Below are 15,844 nucleotides of genomic sequence, written 5' to 3' on the forward strand. Positions count from 1 at the left end.
GACCTACACAAATTCGACCTGGCGCTACGTCGTCTGCAACTCCAGACATACTGGCTTGCCAATAAGCCGGGGAAAGTTTTAGCTAGGCAAATTAAGGTGAGAGCTGCCAGGAGCCGCATTCCATTCTTATCCTTACCTTATGACACGAAAGCTTTTGACCCCCAATCCATTGCTAATGCTTTTGCTTCCTACTACTCTTCCCTATACAATCTCACTTCTGACCCCTCCTCAACGGTACCTGCCCCCACTCCATTTCTTCCTTTCTATCCTCGGTTTCCTTGCCATCTCTGTCTCCAGAAGCGGTCTCCTCTCTGACCTTACCTTTTTTCATCCTTAGAGGTTTCAAAGGCAATCGGGACATTGAAGGGAGCAAAGTCACCAGGTCCCGATGGGCTGGTAAATGAATTTTTTAAAATACATGCTGACACATTAATACCTCATTTGACAGATCTCTTTAACGATATGGCTCAAAGGGCCAGATCCCACCTGAGATGCTAGAAGCGATCAGAGTCACCCTCCCCAAACCAGGGAAGCCACCTACATCACCCCCCAACTTTAGACCGATCTCTCTTTTAAATTGTGATCTCAAACTTTATTCCAAATTGTGGGCGATTTCGGCTGTTCTCCCATCCCTAATCCACGCCAATCAGGTGGGGTTTGTCAAGGGCCGTCAGTCCTCCGATGGCACTAGGCGGTTTCTTGACATCATTAACATTGCATGCCGTGGTCGGACGCCTTCTCTTCTCCTTTCTTTGGATGCGGAGAAGGCGTTCGACCGGGTGCATTGGGGTTATCTCCGGGAGGTCCTCACCAAATTTGGTGTTCCCCCTCCCCTTATTACCAGTCTGATGGCGTTGTATTCCTCGCCATCCGCCAAAGTATTTTCATCCAACGCTCTATCCTCCTCATTCATCATATCGAATGGGACTAGGCAGGGGTGTCCCCTATCCCCCATTCTCTTTACTCTGGTTATGGAACCCTTTGCAGAACATCTCAGGTGCAATTCTGGTATTACCGGCATAACTGTTGGCAGCGAAGAGCACAAAATTGGGCTATTCGCAGATGATGTCCTGATTGCCTTGTCCTCTCCCCTACAATATCTACCCAATGTCTTGAACCTGATCTCTCTCTTCAGTGCAGCTAGTCTTTATAAACTTAATACCTCCAAATCAACCGTTCTACCTCTTTTCTTGTCTCAGTCTGATACTACACAGCTTAAATCTAGGTACCCTCTTCAGTGGGCTACTGAGGGCATTACATACCTAGGGGTTTTTCTTACGTCTTCCTTGTCCTCACTTGTTTCCTCTAATCTCTCTGCTTTGACCTCTACCCTCTCTTCTGAAATCAAACGCCTCTCTCATATCCAGCTCTCTTGGTTTGGACGCATAGCGGTTTCCAAAATGTTTCTTTTACCCAACATTCTGTATCTCTTCCGCAACTTACCTGTTACCTTCCCTGTCCCTGCTATTAAAAGACTCCAATCCTTACTTATGCATTTTATCTGGCAGAATGGTAGGGCGAGAGTTGCGGCCAAGTTATTGTTCCTTCTGACTAAATTTGGGGGCTTGGGGTGTCCTGATCTAATCAATTATTACAGAGCTTCCCACTTGGTGAGTCTCAAGCAGTGGTGGAGGAGTGATACAGATGCCCGGTGGCTTCCAATGGAAGCGGCTATTGCTAAAGTCTCATCTCTACAGCATTTACTTTGGAGAGTGGCCATCCTTAAAATTCCCCTATCATCTCCAAGCCCTACCATTTCTGCCTGTCTCCACATCTGGAAATTTGCACTCTCTTCTGGGGTCCTTTCCCTTTGTACCCTCCCCTCAACTCCCTTCCCTGTTATAAAGCATCTTCTTCCTCACATTGACTTCACTAACTGGACGAATGGGGGGGTCAAAAGCTTAGGTGATATATGCTCTTCTACCTCTCTACTCCCCTTCTCAACATTTGCCCCCAAGTATCGCATACCCCATACTGATTTTTACAAGTTCCTCCAGCTGCGGCACTTTATCTCCTCCCATTCTTGGCCTTCGGGAGCAGGTGATAAGCTATACACTTTTTTACTTTTCCAACACTGTAGGGATTAAAGGTGGAGTGTCTAAAGCATATAAACATTTACAATTACTACGAGCCTCTGACACCCATCCCTTTCAACTATTGTGGGAGGGAGACTTGGGTGGGGATATCTCGGGGGACCAATGGCTATCCCTATATTCTCTCCCGTTTAAGCTCTCTAAGTGCACCAACCATGTTGAATCCGCCCGAAAACTTTTATACCGTTGGTATTACACCCCGGAACGACTGTCTAAGATATACCCTGGAACAGACCCTACCTGCTGGAGGTGTGGCGCCCAAGTGGGGACCTTCCTACATATTTGGTGGACATGCAGTGCCTTAACGCTCTTCTGGTCTAGAGTTCTCCACCTACTCCATGATGATCTGGACGTTGTTATCCCATGGGGCCCAGACTTTGCTTTGCTCTCCAATCACATTGTTGACCTCCCTATTCAATGCAAAACTATCGCATTTCACATTCTTACAGCTGCTCGTCTTCTTATTGCCTCTTCATGGAAGTCCAAACACGCTCCGGACTTTGCCCAGTTGCGGGCCAAGATAACATATGCCTGTGAAATGGAGAGAATGATAGCCCGCAGACAGGGCAAGGAACAGTCCTTTATTCATTTGTGGGACAGATGGTTGCAATATATTGCCCGTAACCAACTAGCAGCTCAATGAAGAAATACCCAATTTCCGCCTTGCTTTATGATTTTATTTCATTTACTTTGTTCCTTTTTATCCTTATTTTTTATTTTTTTTTACTAGGTTGTGTTCTCTTACTAAGGACCCTCTCAATTAGTTGATCACTAAACATGCTCCTGGGCTCGACATTGTCAGCTACCACTTACCTACGGTTCGTGTTGACATTTGTGACAAATGTTTACTCTAAGGGTTGTACTCCTTCTCCTCCCTTCCTTCCCATGTCGGTATCCCCTGTTTCTTTCCTCTCCCTCTCTCCCTTACCTGAATTTGATAGGTTGTACTGTAATCTGTGAGGTCACCCGACCACATGCTATGCTTGTTTGTGCCTTATATACCTGTAAAACCTGATAAATAAAGTTTTGAAAAAAAAAAAAAAAAAACATGACTATGGGATTCTACTAGGGAAATCATGTTTTATAATAAATGCCCCTTCCTGTATCCGCCCACTGCCCTATCTTCAGCAGCAGATCAGCACACAAACTGTTCAATACAATAGACTGTTGGCTTCCCAGCCAGTAGTCCTGTGGAAATGACATGTATGTTGCCTTTCTTTCCTTCAAGGAATGTATAAAATACATTTGCATATTAATACAGAGGAGTCAGAGTCGAGGAGTCTGAGTTGGAAGTACAAAAAACTCCGCAGTCGGAACATTTATCTACCGACTCCACAGCCCTGGATTAAATACAACAATATATCCACAAGGGAACGTATTTAAGTATTCGTCCAAATGTATTAAAAGTAGTGAGAAGATAATTAATATGGTAATGTACCTAAAGATGTACACCAGGAATTCCTCCAAATTTAGTAACACAGATTTTAGATCTGTCCTTAACCTCTTAAGGACCAATGACGTTGTGGAACGTCATGGCACCCTGGGCTTTAAGGACCAATGACGTTCCACAACGTCATGGTCTTTTCCGGTCTCTGCCGCTCGCCGGGCAGAGATCGGAACTGGATGCCTGCTGAAATCCTTCAGCAGGCATCCAGGGCATACGCCGAGGGGGGCCATGTAGGCCCCCCCATGTCGGCGATCGCCGCAAATCGCAAGGGAAATCGCCCTTGCGATTTGCGGCGATACCGGGCTGATCGGGTCTCTGGGACCCGACCGCCCGGTAATTTCGCATGATCCCGGCTGTCACAGACAGCCAGGACCATGCTAAAGCATAGGAGCGAGGTGGCAAGCCTGCCACCTCCTCCGATCCCCTGCGATCTGTCGGTTAGTTAACCGACCAATCGCAGGAGGGGGGGCGGTTACTTCCTCCCGTCCTGCCCGGCCCCTTGAAGTCCGGAGAGGACGGGAGGAAGACCGGAGGACGCGGCGGGGGACGGGGGAGTGCTGGGGACCAGCCCCGGTACTTACCTCGTCCCCGAAGACCCGGATCCAGACGATGAAGACGGCGGCGGAGGAGACAGGTGAGTAGATCTTCAGCCGCGGTCGGGCCCTTTACAGCAATGCACGTCGCCGTAAAGCGACATGCATTGCTGTAAAGGGACCCTGTAAACTACAACTCCCAGCATGCCCAGACAGCCCTTGGCGTCTGGGCATGCTGGGAGTTGCAGTTTTGCAACATCTGGAGGTCCACAGTTTGGAGACAACTGTGCCCTTCCAGATGTTGCAAAACTACACATCCTCAGCATGCCCTTACTGTCCAGGCATGCTGGGAGTTGTAGTTCTGTAACATCTGGCCCTTCAGATGTTGCAGAACTACAACTCCCAGCATGCCTGGACAGTTTTGGCATACTGGGAGTTGTAGTTTTGCAACATCTGGAAGGGCACAGATTGGGAACCACTATTAGTGGTCTGCAAACTGTAGTCCTCCAGATGTTGCAAAACTACAACTCCAAGCATGCTGGGAGCTATAGTTCGGCAACATCTAGCTCTAAAGATGTTGCCGAACTACTACTCCCAGCATGCCTGAGAATGCTGGGAGTTGTGGTTTTGCAACAACAGGAGGCACACTGGTTGGGAAACATTGTCTGTTTCCTAACTCAGTGTTTCCCAACCCGTGTGCCTCCAGCTGTTGCAAAACTATAACTACCAGCATGCACTGATGGACTGTGCATGCTGGGAGTTGTAGTTTTGCAACAGCTGGAGGTCCCCCCCCCCCCCCCACTGTGAATGTACAGGGTACATTCACATGGGCAGGGGGCTTACAGTGAGTATCAGGCTGCAAGTTTGCGATTCAGCAAATTTTGCGCGGCAGCTCAAACTCGCTGTAATCCCCCGCCCATGTGACTGTACCCTAAAAACACTACACTACACTACCACAAAATAAAATAAAAAGTAAAAAACACTACATATACACATACCCCCTACACAGCCCCCCTCCCCAATAAAAATGAAAAACGTCTGGTACGCCACTGTTTCCAAAATGGAGCCTCCAGCTGTTGCAAAACAACAACTCCCAGTATTGCCGGACAGCCGTTGACTGTCCAGGCATGCTGGGAGTTTTGCAACAGCTGGAGGCACCCTGTTTGGGAATCACTCGCGTAGAATACCCCTATGTCCACCCCTATGCAAATCCCTAATTTAGGCCTCAAATGCGCATGGCGCTCTCACTTTGGAGCCCTGTCGTATTTCAAGGCAACAGTTTAGGGTCACATATGGGGTATCGCCGTACTCGGGAGAAATTTCTTAACAAATTTTGGGGGGCTTTTTCTCCTTTCACCCCTCATGAAAAGGTGAAGTTGGGGTCTACACCAGCATGTTAGTGTAAAAAAAAAAATTTTTTACACTAACATGCTGGTGTTGCCCCATACTTTTCATTTTGACAAGAGGTAAAAGGGAAAAACGCCCCCCAAAATTTGTAATGCAATTTCTCCCGACTACGGAGATACCCCATATGTGGGCGCAAAGTGCTCTGGGGGCGCACAACAAGGCCCAGAAGGGAGAGTGCGCCATGTACATTTGAGGTGATTTGCACAGGGCTGGCTGATTGTTACAGCGGTTTTGACAAACGCAAAAAAAACAAAACCTCACATGTGACCCCATTTCGGAAACTACACCCCTCACGGAATGTAATGAGGGGTGCAGTGAGAATTTACCCCCCACTGGTGTCTGACAGATCTTTGGAACAGTGGGCTGCGCAAATTAAAAATTTTGTACAGCCCACTGTTCCAAAGATCTGACAGACACCAGTGGGGGGTAAATGCTCACTGTACCCCTTGTTACGTTCCTCAAGGGGTTTAGTTTCCAAAATGGTATGCCATGTGGGGGTTATTTTGCTGTCCTGGCACCATAGGGGCTTCCTAAATGCGACATGCCCCCCGAGCAAAATTTGCTCTCAAAAAGCCAAATATGACTCCCTCTCTTGAGCATTGTAGTTTGCCCGTAGTGCGCTTCAGGTCAATTTATGGGGTACCTTCATACTCATAAGAGATGGGGTTACAAATTTTGGGGGGTATTTTCTGCTATTAACCCTTGCAAAAATGTGAAATTTGGGGGGGAAACACACATTTTAGTGAAAATTTATTTTTTTTTTTTACGTATGCAAAAGTCGTGAAACCCCTGTGGGGTATTAAGGCTCACTTTATTTCTTGTTACGTTCCTCAAGGGGTCTAGTTTCCAAAATGGTATGCCATGTGGGTATTTTTTGCTGTCCTGGCACCATAGGGGCTTCCTAAATGCGACATGCCCCCGAGCAAAATTTGCTCTCAAAAAGCCAAATATGACTCCTTCTCTTCTGAGCATTGTAGTTCGCCCGTAGTACACTTCAGGTCAACTTATGGGGTACCTCCATACTCAGAAGAGATGGGGTTACAAATTTTGGGGGGTATTTTCTGCTATTAACCCTTGCATACATGTGAAATTTGGGTGGAAACACACATTTTAGTGACATTTTTAAAACATTTTTTTACATATGCAAAAGTCGTGAAACACCTGTGGGGTATTAAGGCTCACTTTATTCCTTGTTACGTTCCTCAAGGGGTCTAGTTTCCAAAATGGTATGCCATGTGGGTATTTTTTCCTGTTCTGGCACCATAGGGGCTTCCTAAATGCAACATGCCCCCCAAAAACCATTTCAGAAAAACGTACTCTCCAAAATCCCCTCGTCGCTCCTTCGCTTCTGAGCCCTCTACTGTGCCCGCCGAACACTTTACATAGACATATGAGGTATGTGCTTACTCAAGAGAAATTGGGCTACAAATATAAGTATACATTTTCTCCTTTTACCCCTTGTAAAAATTCAAAAATTGGGTCTACAAGAACATGCAAGTGTAAAAAATGAAGATTGTGAATTTTCTCCTTCACTTTGCTGCTATTCCTGTGAAACACCTAAAGGGTTAAAACGCTGACTGAATGTCATTTTGAATACTTTGGGGGGTGCAGTTTTTATAATGGGGTCATTTATGGGGTATTTCTAATATGAAGACCCTTCAAATCCACTTCAAACCTGAACTGGTCCCTGAAAAATTGTGATTTTGGAAATTTTGTGAAAAATTGGAAAATTGCTGCTGAACTTTGAAGCCCTCTGGTGTCTTCCAAAAGTAAAAAATCGTAAATTTTATGATGCAAACATAAAGTGGACATATTGTATATGTGAAAAAAAAAAATAATTATTTGGAATATCCATTTTCCTTACAAGCAGAGAGCTTCAAAGTTAGAAAAATGCAAAATTTTCAATTTTTTCATCAAATTTTGGAATTTTTCACTAAGAAACGATGCAAGTATCGACAAAATTTTACCAATAACATAAAGTAGAATATGTCACGAAAAAACAATCTTGGAATCAGAATGATAGGTAAAAGCGTCTTAGAGTTATTAATGCTTAAAGTGACAGTGGTCAGATGTTCAGAAAACGCTCTGGTCCTAAGGTGTAAAATGGCCTGGTCCTTAAGGGGTTAAATATGTCCTACCAGATATGTATGGTTAGTTAGTAGGGCTGGAGGGCTCATACAGGTCACCTCCACTTAATATATCCAGATATTAGATTGGCCCGTCCTTTATATCATTTTGTGTAATATCATATGATATTGATTAACCATTTGTGTAAAATGAATTATTTTCTGTAATGTAGTTGTACCTACTCAGATAAACTTAGTATGCTTCCTTAATATTCTACGTATATAATCCGATCTCTTTAAGAATTTATAGATGTAAATTACTAACATTAGCTTATAATGCTTACTAATGTACAGTATGATCATATTGATTGGTGAATCCTATTTACATTTAATCATTGTTTATTAATTCTGACCAATAAATCTGCATATTTTTAAATCTGTTTATTGTTTTAGGATGTTGCAAAAATTTGAGTTGCCTTTAAAAAAAATCAAAAATTAATTAGCCAAGCGCTAATCAATGAACTAAACAATTCTGGGTAAATAGTCGCGTGCAGAGATATGAATTGCATAATTTATATTTTGGCAATTCATCAGGTCACTTATTTTGAATTTTTGGTGACCATAGGTCATGGGCCATATTGGCATCATACAAGAGAAGGCTTCAATAATAAGAGCAGGAGTACACTGGCGCTGAACGGACCCAGGGCACAGCAAGGTAGGAAGATAAAATCCAATTTATTCGATGCAACGCTGTTCCCTGCGCAAGCGCAGATTCATCAGGAATGCCTGATGAATCTACGCTTGCGCAGGGAAACGCGTTGCATCGACTAAATTGGATTTTATCTTCCTACCTTGCTGTGTCCTGGGTCTGTTCAGTGCCAGTGTACTCCTGCTCTTATTATTGAAGCCTTCTCTTGTATGCACACGTTGTGGAATCCACACCAGGAGGGCTGCAGACGGACCATTGTATCCAAGCGTTTTCCATTGTTGTGTATGCTGCTACACAACCACCCAGGGTGAGCAGTTAAAATTAGATTTCACTCTCCCCTCCCCCTATCTCCGGTGGTATTACCCTATGGAGCGCCTTCTCTTCTGCTTTTAGAATATTGGCATCATGACCTCGTGCCATTAGCAGCACAATTAAAGGGTTCTATATTTGGAGGTCCCTTAGCTGCGCAATAACCGGAACGTTAATGGAGGACCCCTGCCATAATAATCGCGACAACACATCATCAGGCTGAGATACCCCCATATTTGCCAGACAGTATTACACATCATCATAAGGCTGAGATACTCTTTCACATACCGGTCAGTAGAAGACAAGTGCAGCGCTGACGGTCAGTTTTTCAAATTTTCCCATAACAACGAATTGGAGCTCTATGAATTGATGACTGGATTCATAGACAGCGAATACTGTTAACTAATTTTATCATTTTATGTAATTGTTGCAGCCCTAATGGAGTCTGATGCAGATTTGAACAGAGCCTTGAATGGGCATTGTCATTTTCAAAAACCTTTTTATATAATGTAGATAACATTTTATGTATATTTGTACTTTACATTTGTTTAAAATATTTTTGGGTGAAAAAATGCTGTCTTGTGCAGAAACAAAATACAGGAAGTGTGGGCAAATAGGCAGACAAGCAGGGCTCTGTGACACGCCCCCGGCTCACACAGTAGGCTGATTGAAAAGTCAGGAGCCTGCACAGAGCCCTGTTTGTCCTGCCCACACTTCCAGCTGAGACTTGGGATCTTGGCCTGTAGGACCAAAAAACCTTATTTACATGACTTGCGGACAGACACGCCACAAACAGTCAGTCACCTGCAGCAGTTTTGTTCTGGTGATGCTGCTGCCAATCAGCAGTGGGTGGACAGGAGCAGCTCACCAATGCACCAGACTACAGAGTGCACACTGGCAGAAAAGCAGAAGTGATTTAAAGGGGTACTCCGATAGAAAAAAAAAATGTTTTACAATCAACTTTTGCCAGAAAGTTTTATATAGATTTGTAAATTACTTTTTTTGTAGATAAATTCACTATTGTGTACAAATGGTCATGTGAGAGATGGAGTATAGATCTATTACTCTAAACTCTTTAATTATATGCATGGGTTAGAATGGCGTTGCTGGAGCCCTACTACAGACATTTAAACAGAAAAAAGTGAAGATGAAGTACCAGCCTTGCAGTATTTCCAATACACCCAGATATTCTTATAGCTGGCCCTTTAGGTACCATTCTGTGTTCAAATATCTGCATCAAGTGGATCTGCTCATCAGGGGAAAATATGTAAAAAATGTTATTGTAAAAAATCTTAATCCTTCCTAAACTTATCAGCTGCTATATACTACAAAGGAAGTTGTTATTTCCAGTCTGACCACAGTGCTCTCTGCTGCCACCTCTGTCCCTGTCAGTAACTGTCCGGAGCAGGAGCAAATCCCCATAGGAAACCACTCCTGCTTTGGACAGATGCCACAACAGCTTAGAAGCACTGGAAGGATTAAATAGTACCTGTCACTAAATAAACTTTTCCAAATGATCTCAGGATGTGTTCCTTAACTACACCTAACACCCCCCTGCCCTTAAAAAGATCTGTATCTTACCTTTCTTCTTGCTCACATTCAGTGAGCTGCTGTCAGGAGGATGTGGGCATGCCCCAGCAGGCACTACGTCACTGAAGTCTTCTGGGGGGACTGCTTCCACACCCCCACTGCACTTGGCCGAGGGAGTCTGGGCCAAGGAGAAGCTGCAGGCCGACTGGGAGAAAGCGAGAACTTGTTCCACAGCTCTGTCACCTGTCACCGGCCGGCCATGTCCGCAGCTTCTGCGGGCATAGCGCTCGCTCCCGCTTGTCTGATTGAAAGGCAGGGAGCAGCACTGTGCTCGTCACGTGTCCAAGCCGCAGTCTGAGATTTCGGACTCGTGCCAGGCCGGCAAGAGTCCGAAATCCATAAGAGACTATAGGCCGGGACATTAGAGACACCCTAGTAGTGGTTGTCCCAAACTGAAAATAAACATGTAAATATAATTTATTATTATAATTTTTAACATACATTTTAGGAACTTCTAAATATGCTACTCTGCAACATAAAAAGCGTACCTGTCAAGAATTTTTCTAAATAAGATTTTTAAATAGAAGTAATTTACAAACCTCTGTAATTTTTCTGGTTAGAAAACTTTTTTTTTTTGTACTCTGGAGTACACCTATAATGAAAACTAAGCCCACTTTCTATTGCCCTTTACAGGTGGAAAGCTCTGGAGATTTTCATTTTAAATTTTTTTTTTTTTTTTTTTCATGTACACTATTTTTTATTTTTTTTCCCTTTCTTAGAAGCCCAATCTGAAAACAGCCCTAAGTCTGCTGGTGATCTGGAATCTCATCATTTAGAAAAATTACTTCAGATTCTGTCAAGCAGCTCAATTCCTTCAACTCAAGAGCAGATTTTGGTTACGCTTTGTAACTCTGCAGCATTTTCTGTAAATCATGTAAGTAATTTTCTGTAAGTCATGTAAGTAAGAAATATCTAGCACCCACCTGCCTGCAGAACTTTTGCCTAGATAGTGTATATGTTAGGGATCGACCGATATCGTTTTTTTAGGGCCGATACCGATAATCGGTGGAGGTTAGGGCAGATAGCCGATAACTTATACCGCTTCTCTTCCCCCTACCTGGTCAGGGTGGTCCGGGCCATCCATCAATCGTTCCTGTACTGTCCGGGGGCGTTCCGGGTGGAGGGTGAACCGGTCCGGGCTGTTCTTCTCCGGCGGTCATCTTCTCCACTCCAGGCGGGCTCCGGCCTAGTACGCTGCACCTGACGTCACGGCGTCTATGCAGCGTACTAGGCCGGAGCCTGCCCGGAGTGGAGAAGAAGACCGTGGGAGAAGGACAGCCCGGACCGGTTCACTCTTCACCCGGAATGCCCCCGGACACTACAGGAACGATGGATGGCCCGGACCCCGGCCCCGCACTACCCCTACACCATTTTGCAACCTTGCAAACTCACTACTGACGTGAGATTGCGAAACGGTGTAGGGGTAGTGCGGGTCCATTCACATGTGAGTACAACAGCAAGTCTTTGTACTGGGAGTGATAAACTTGTATTTCTTTAATTTCCATCCAGGGGACAGAATGGTATATACGGGTTGCTAGGGTCTTTTTGCCACTGTCTCCCCTATACCTCTTTCCCATGTTTTCAAGCTGGTCACACCATTTCTTTGATAGCTGCTGTATCACATCCATTTTGTATCCTCATGACCTTTAATCATGTCTGTGTAGCCTATTTCTGTATATGTATTTACATGTACTATATGCACATTATTACGCAGCGATATATGGTGAGGTGCATACCATATTGTATTGGCCTTTGCACTTTTTTTCTGACTGCTTCTGAATCCTCCCTTTTTAATATCTGTTTTTCAATAAAGATTTTTCTACTTTTCATTACATTTTTGAGTTTGGTGGTTTTCTGATAGTGTAGATGTTGGATCTCATTGGTTTCTGTCTTACTATATACAGACCTGTTGTACGTAGTTAATATTTTACTTGGATTTGTTCTGTTTTAGGATATAATTCGAAATTTTGATGGTATTCATATTATTGGAGGTTTACTTTCACACTCTAATCCAAAAATAAAAGCAGGTGCACTGAATGCACTAAACAACCTGAGCATGAACCTAACAAACCAGGAACAAATACAGGTAAGATTCCTTCAGCTAACATTCTACAATATTAGTTGCTGTTATGGGAAGATTCAGACTACTCATTTTATTTTGCACTTTACTAGACTAAGGAGAGAAAACAATATCTTATGGAATTGTGTATTCTGTAAATGGTTAATGTAAAATGTGCTCAAATATAATTGCTTCTAGAGGCCAAGAAGATAGTGATCTTGACTATTGGCCCCCACAACCCAAGCCCAGTATGTGGAAGATGGTGAGAAGCTTAATTCAGTCATAATTTTGGCTGCTTCTTAGTAAAAAACTTCTTATATTGGTTAATAAAGTGTATAAAACTCTGCCTACATTTCCTCCATGCACCGGGCAAGTTGTATTTGTGAAAGCACTACTTATGTATCCCGGACAGCATGCCTGTGTAATGCTGAGACATCAGTAGCAAGTGCTGTCACAGTATTATACAGGTCCTCAGTAGCCAGCGCTATCTTAGCGTTACACAGGGCGAGTTGTGTTTGCCACAGTGATGGCTACTATGTAAGCATATGTAATGCTGTGACAGTGCTTGCTACCGATGTCTCAGCGTTACACAGGTGCGCTTTGTCTGGAGCCATCAGTAGCCAGTGCTGTCTGTGCATCCATAAGTAGCACTGTCACAAATACAACTTGCCCAGTGCATGGAGGAACTGTAAGCAGAGTTTTATGCACTTTATCAACCAATAAATCTTGCTGTGCTCAAGGAGCAGAGATGCAGGGCGCATGTGCTGAGGACCTGTGTGTCAATCACAAAGCAGTCCTAGCGCTGATGTACATGATATAAGGCATGGCCCTGGCAGATTGTTGCTGGCTGTCACGACAGCAACCTGAGAGATGGACTCCTCCTCCAGGGACAGGAAGCCTAGAGTATAAAAAGGATGCACATCCCTCTCTGCCTCAGTAGTTTTCTGTTCCTGAGGAAGTCACCAGTAGGTGACAGAATGCGTGGGGTTCAGGAGGACACCTGTACAGGGATTTTTTTTTTTTTTTTTTTTTTTTTTTTTTTACTGCACTACCTCTGGTTCTTGCATTTCCCAGCTTCCTGTCTGTCATATCTGTGGATCAGGTTGTATACTATATATTTGTACTTGACAGTTTTTGTGATATAGATATACAGATACAGACTGTATAGATATACAGATATATTTGTTATTTGGATCTATATTCAGAGGTGGTCTTAGAACTTTACTATAGATACAGGTGTCCTGGGAGGAGTCCAAGGGGCTCCCCCCTGTTGTGGGAGGGCATGTTTATGCCTTGTTAAAAGGGTTCTCTGGTGCTTGGACATCTTATCCTCTATCCAAAGGATAGGGGATAAGATGCCTGATCACGGGAGTCCCGCCGCTGGGGACCCCCGTGATCTTGCACGCGGCACCCCGTTTATAATCAGTCCCCGGAGCGTGTTCACTCCTGGTCTGATTACCGGCAACCACAGGGTCGACGGCGTGTGACGTCACGCCTCTGCCCCCGTGCGACATCACACTCCGCCCCTCAATGCAAGCCTATGGGAGGGGGCGTGACAGCTATCTATTTATTTGTCAATACAAAGTACAATTGTTGACGCAAAAAAACAAGCCTCTATGTGGGTCTGTAGGTGCAAAATTGAGTTGGGAGTTTTGTTTTTTCCTCCTCCCCTTCTAAAAATCATAAGTGCAAAAAATGAGAATTGGCCTGGTCCTTTTTAAGAGGTCAATTGTGAGAGATCCTAATGGCAGGCCCCCTACAATCTAAAAATTGGGGATTGGGTCTCTTGTTAGAAAGGAGTGTCAGCCATGTATACTCACCACCACTCTCTCTATGGCAGCTGCTGGATATAGCTGAGTACAGTGCTTGGCTAGCTCATTGAGCTTTCATAGAGAATGAATAGAGTGACAGTTGCATGTGTGAACAGTTACTCTATTCTCACATAATCCTTTGCATAGGGGATAACATACGATGGGACAAACATTGCTTCAGTCTGTTTATTTTTGACTTATAGGCTTTTCTAAATGACATATTGAAGGATATTAAGGAATCTACATTAAACTCTGAAGTCCAGCTAGCTGGCCTAAGACTGGTAGTTAACATGTCGATCACCAATAACTACCATAAAAAGATGGAAGATTCTATTCCTAGTCTACTAGGTTTATTGAAGGAAGGAAATTACACCACCAAGGTATGTCTAACCTTCATTGTATATATATTTAGATAGATAGATAGATCTAACACCCATATATACACACACACAGTCCGGGCCATAAATGTTGACACCCCTTAAATTTTGGAACTAAACCAAAAAAAGGCAGGGAAAAAAAGCAAATTGGACATTAGTCACACCAAACTCCAAAAATGGGCTGGACAAAATTATTGGCACCCTTTCAAAATTGTGGAAAAATAAGATTGTTTCAAGCATGTGATTCTACTTAAAACTCACCTGAGGCGGGTAACAGGTGTGGGCAATATAAAAATCACACCCGAAAGCCGATAAAAAGGAGAGAAGTTCACTTAGTCTTTGCATTGTGTGCCTGTGTGTGCCACACTAAGCATGGTCAACAGAAAGAGAAGAGAACTGCCTGAGGACTTGAGAACCAAAATTGTGGACAAATATCAACAATCTCAAGGTTACAAGTCCATCTCCAGAGACCTATATTTGTCTTTGTCCACAGTGCACAACATTATCTAGAAGTTTGCAACCCATGGCACTGTAGCTAATCTCCCTGGACGTGGAGGGAAGAGAAAAATTGATGAAAGGTGTTAAGGCAGGATAGTACCCTATGGTGGATAAGCAGCCCCAAACAAGTCCAAAGATATTCAAGCTGTCCTGCAGGCTCAGGGAGCATCAGTGTCAGCGCTAACTATCCGTCAACATTTAAATTAAATGAAACGCTATGGCAGGAGACCCAGGAGGACCCCACTGCTGACACAGACAAAAAAAAGCAAGACTACATTTTGCCAAAATGAACTTGAGTAAGCAAAAATCCTTCTGGGAAAACATCTTGTGGACAGATTAGACCAAGATAGAGCTTTTTGGTAAAGCACATTATTCTACTGGTTACCCAAAACAGAATGAGGCCTACAAAGAAAAGAACACAATACCTACAGTGACATATGGTGGAGGTTCAATGATGTTTTGGGGTTATCTTGCTGCCTCAAGCACTGGGTGCCTTGAATGTGTGCAAGGTATCATGAAATCTGAGGATTACCAACGGATTTTGGGTCGCACTGTACAGCCCAGTGTCAGAAAGCTGGGTTTGTGTCTGAGATCTTGGGTCTTCCAGCAGGACATTGACCCCAAACATACGTCAAAAAGCACCCAGAAATGGATGGCGACAAAGCGCTGGAGAGTTCTGAAGTGGCCAGTAGAGATGAGTGAACTTACAGTAAATTCGATTAGTCACGAACTTCTCGGCTCGGCAGTTGATGCCTTATCCTGCATAAATGAGTTCAGCTTTCAGGTGCTCCCGTGGGCTGGAAAAGGTGGATACAGTCCTAGGAGACTCTTTCCTAGGACTGTATCCACCTTTTCTAGCCCACCGGAGCACCTGAAAGCTGAACTCATTTATGCAGGATAAGCCATCAACTGCCGAGCCGAGAAGTTTGTGACGAATCAAATTTA

At 44.0% G+C, this 15,844-nt stretch overlaps 1 protein-coding gene across 2 annotated transcripts in view; it reads left to right on the forward strand.

Annotated features, from left to right (window-relative positions):
- ARMC10 (armadillo repeat containing 10) overlaps positions 1-15,844 on the forward strand; it is a 52,678-nt gene that overhangs the window by 22,944 nt on the left and 13,890 nt on the right. For both annotated transcript variants that reach the window (XM_056573495.1, XM_056573496.1), the window contains exons 2-4: positions 10,874-11,028; positions 12,106-12,240; positions 14,228-14,404. In XM_056573495.1, the coding sequence (XP_056429470.1) occupies positions 10,874-11,028; positions 12,106-12,240; positions 14,228-14,404 (467 nt within the window). The remainder of the gene's footprint in view (positions 1-10,873; positions 11,029-12,105; positions 12,241-14,227; positions 14,405-15,844) is intronic.

This window comes from Hyla sarda, chromosome 4 (assembly GCF_029499605.1).
Source record: "Hyla sarda isolate aHylSar1 chromosome 4, aHylSar1.hap1, whole genome shotgun sequence".
Lineage (NCBI taxonomy): Eukaryota > Metazoa > Chordata > Amphibia > Anura > Hylidae > Hyla > Hyla sarda.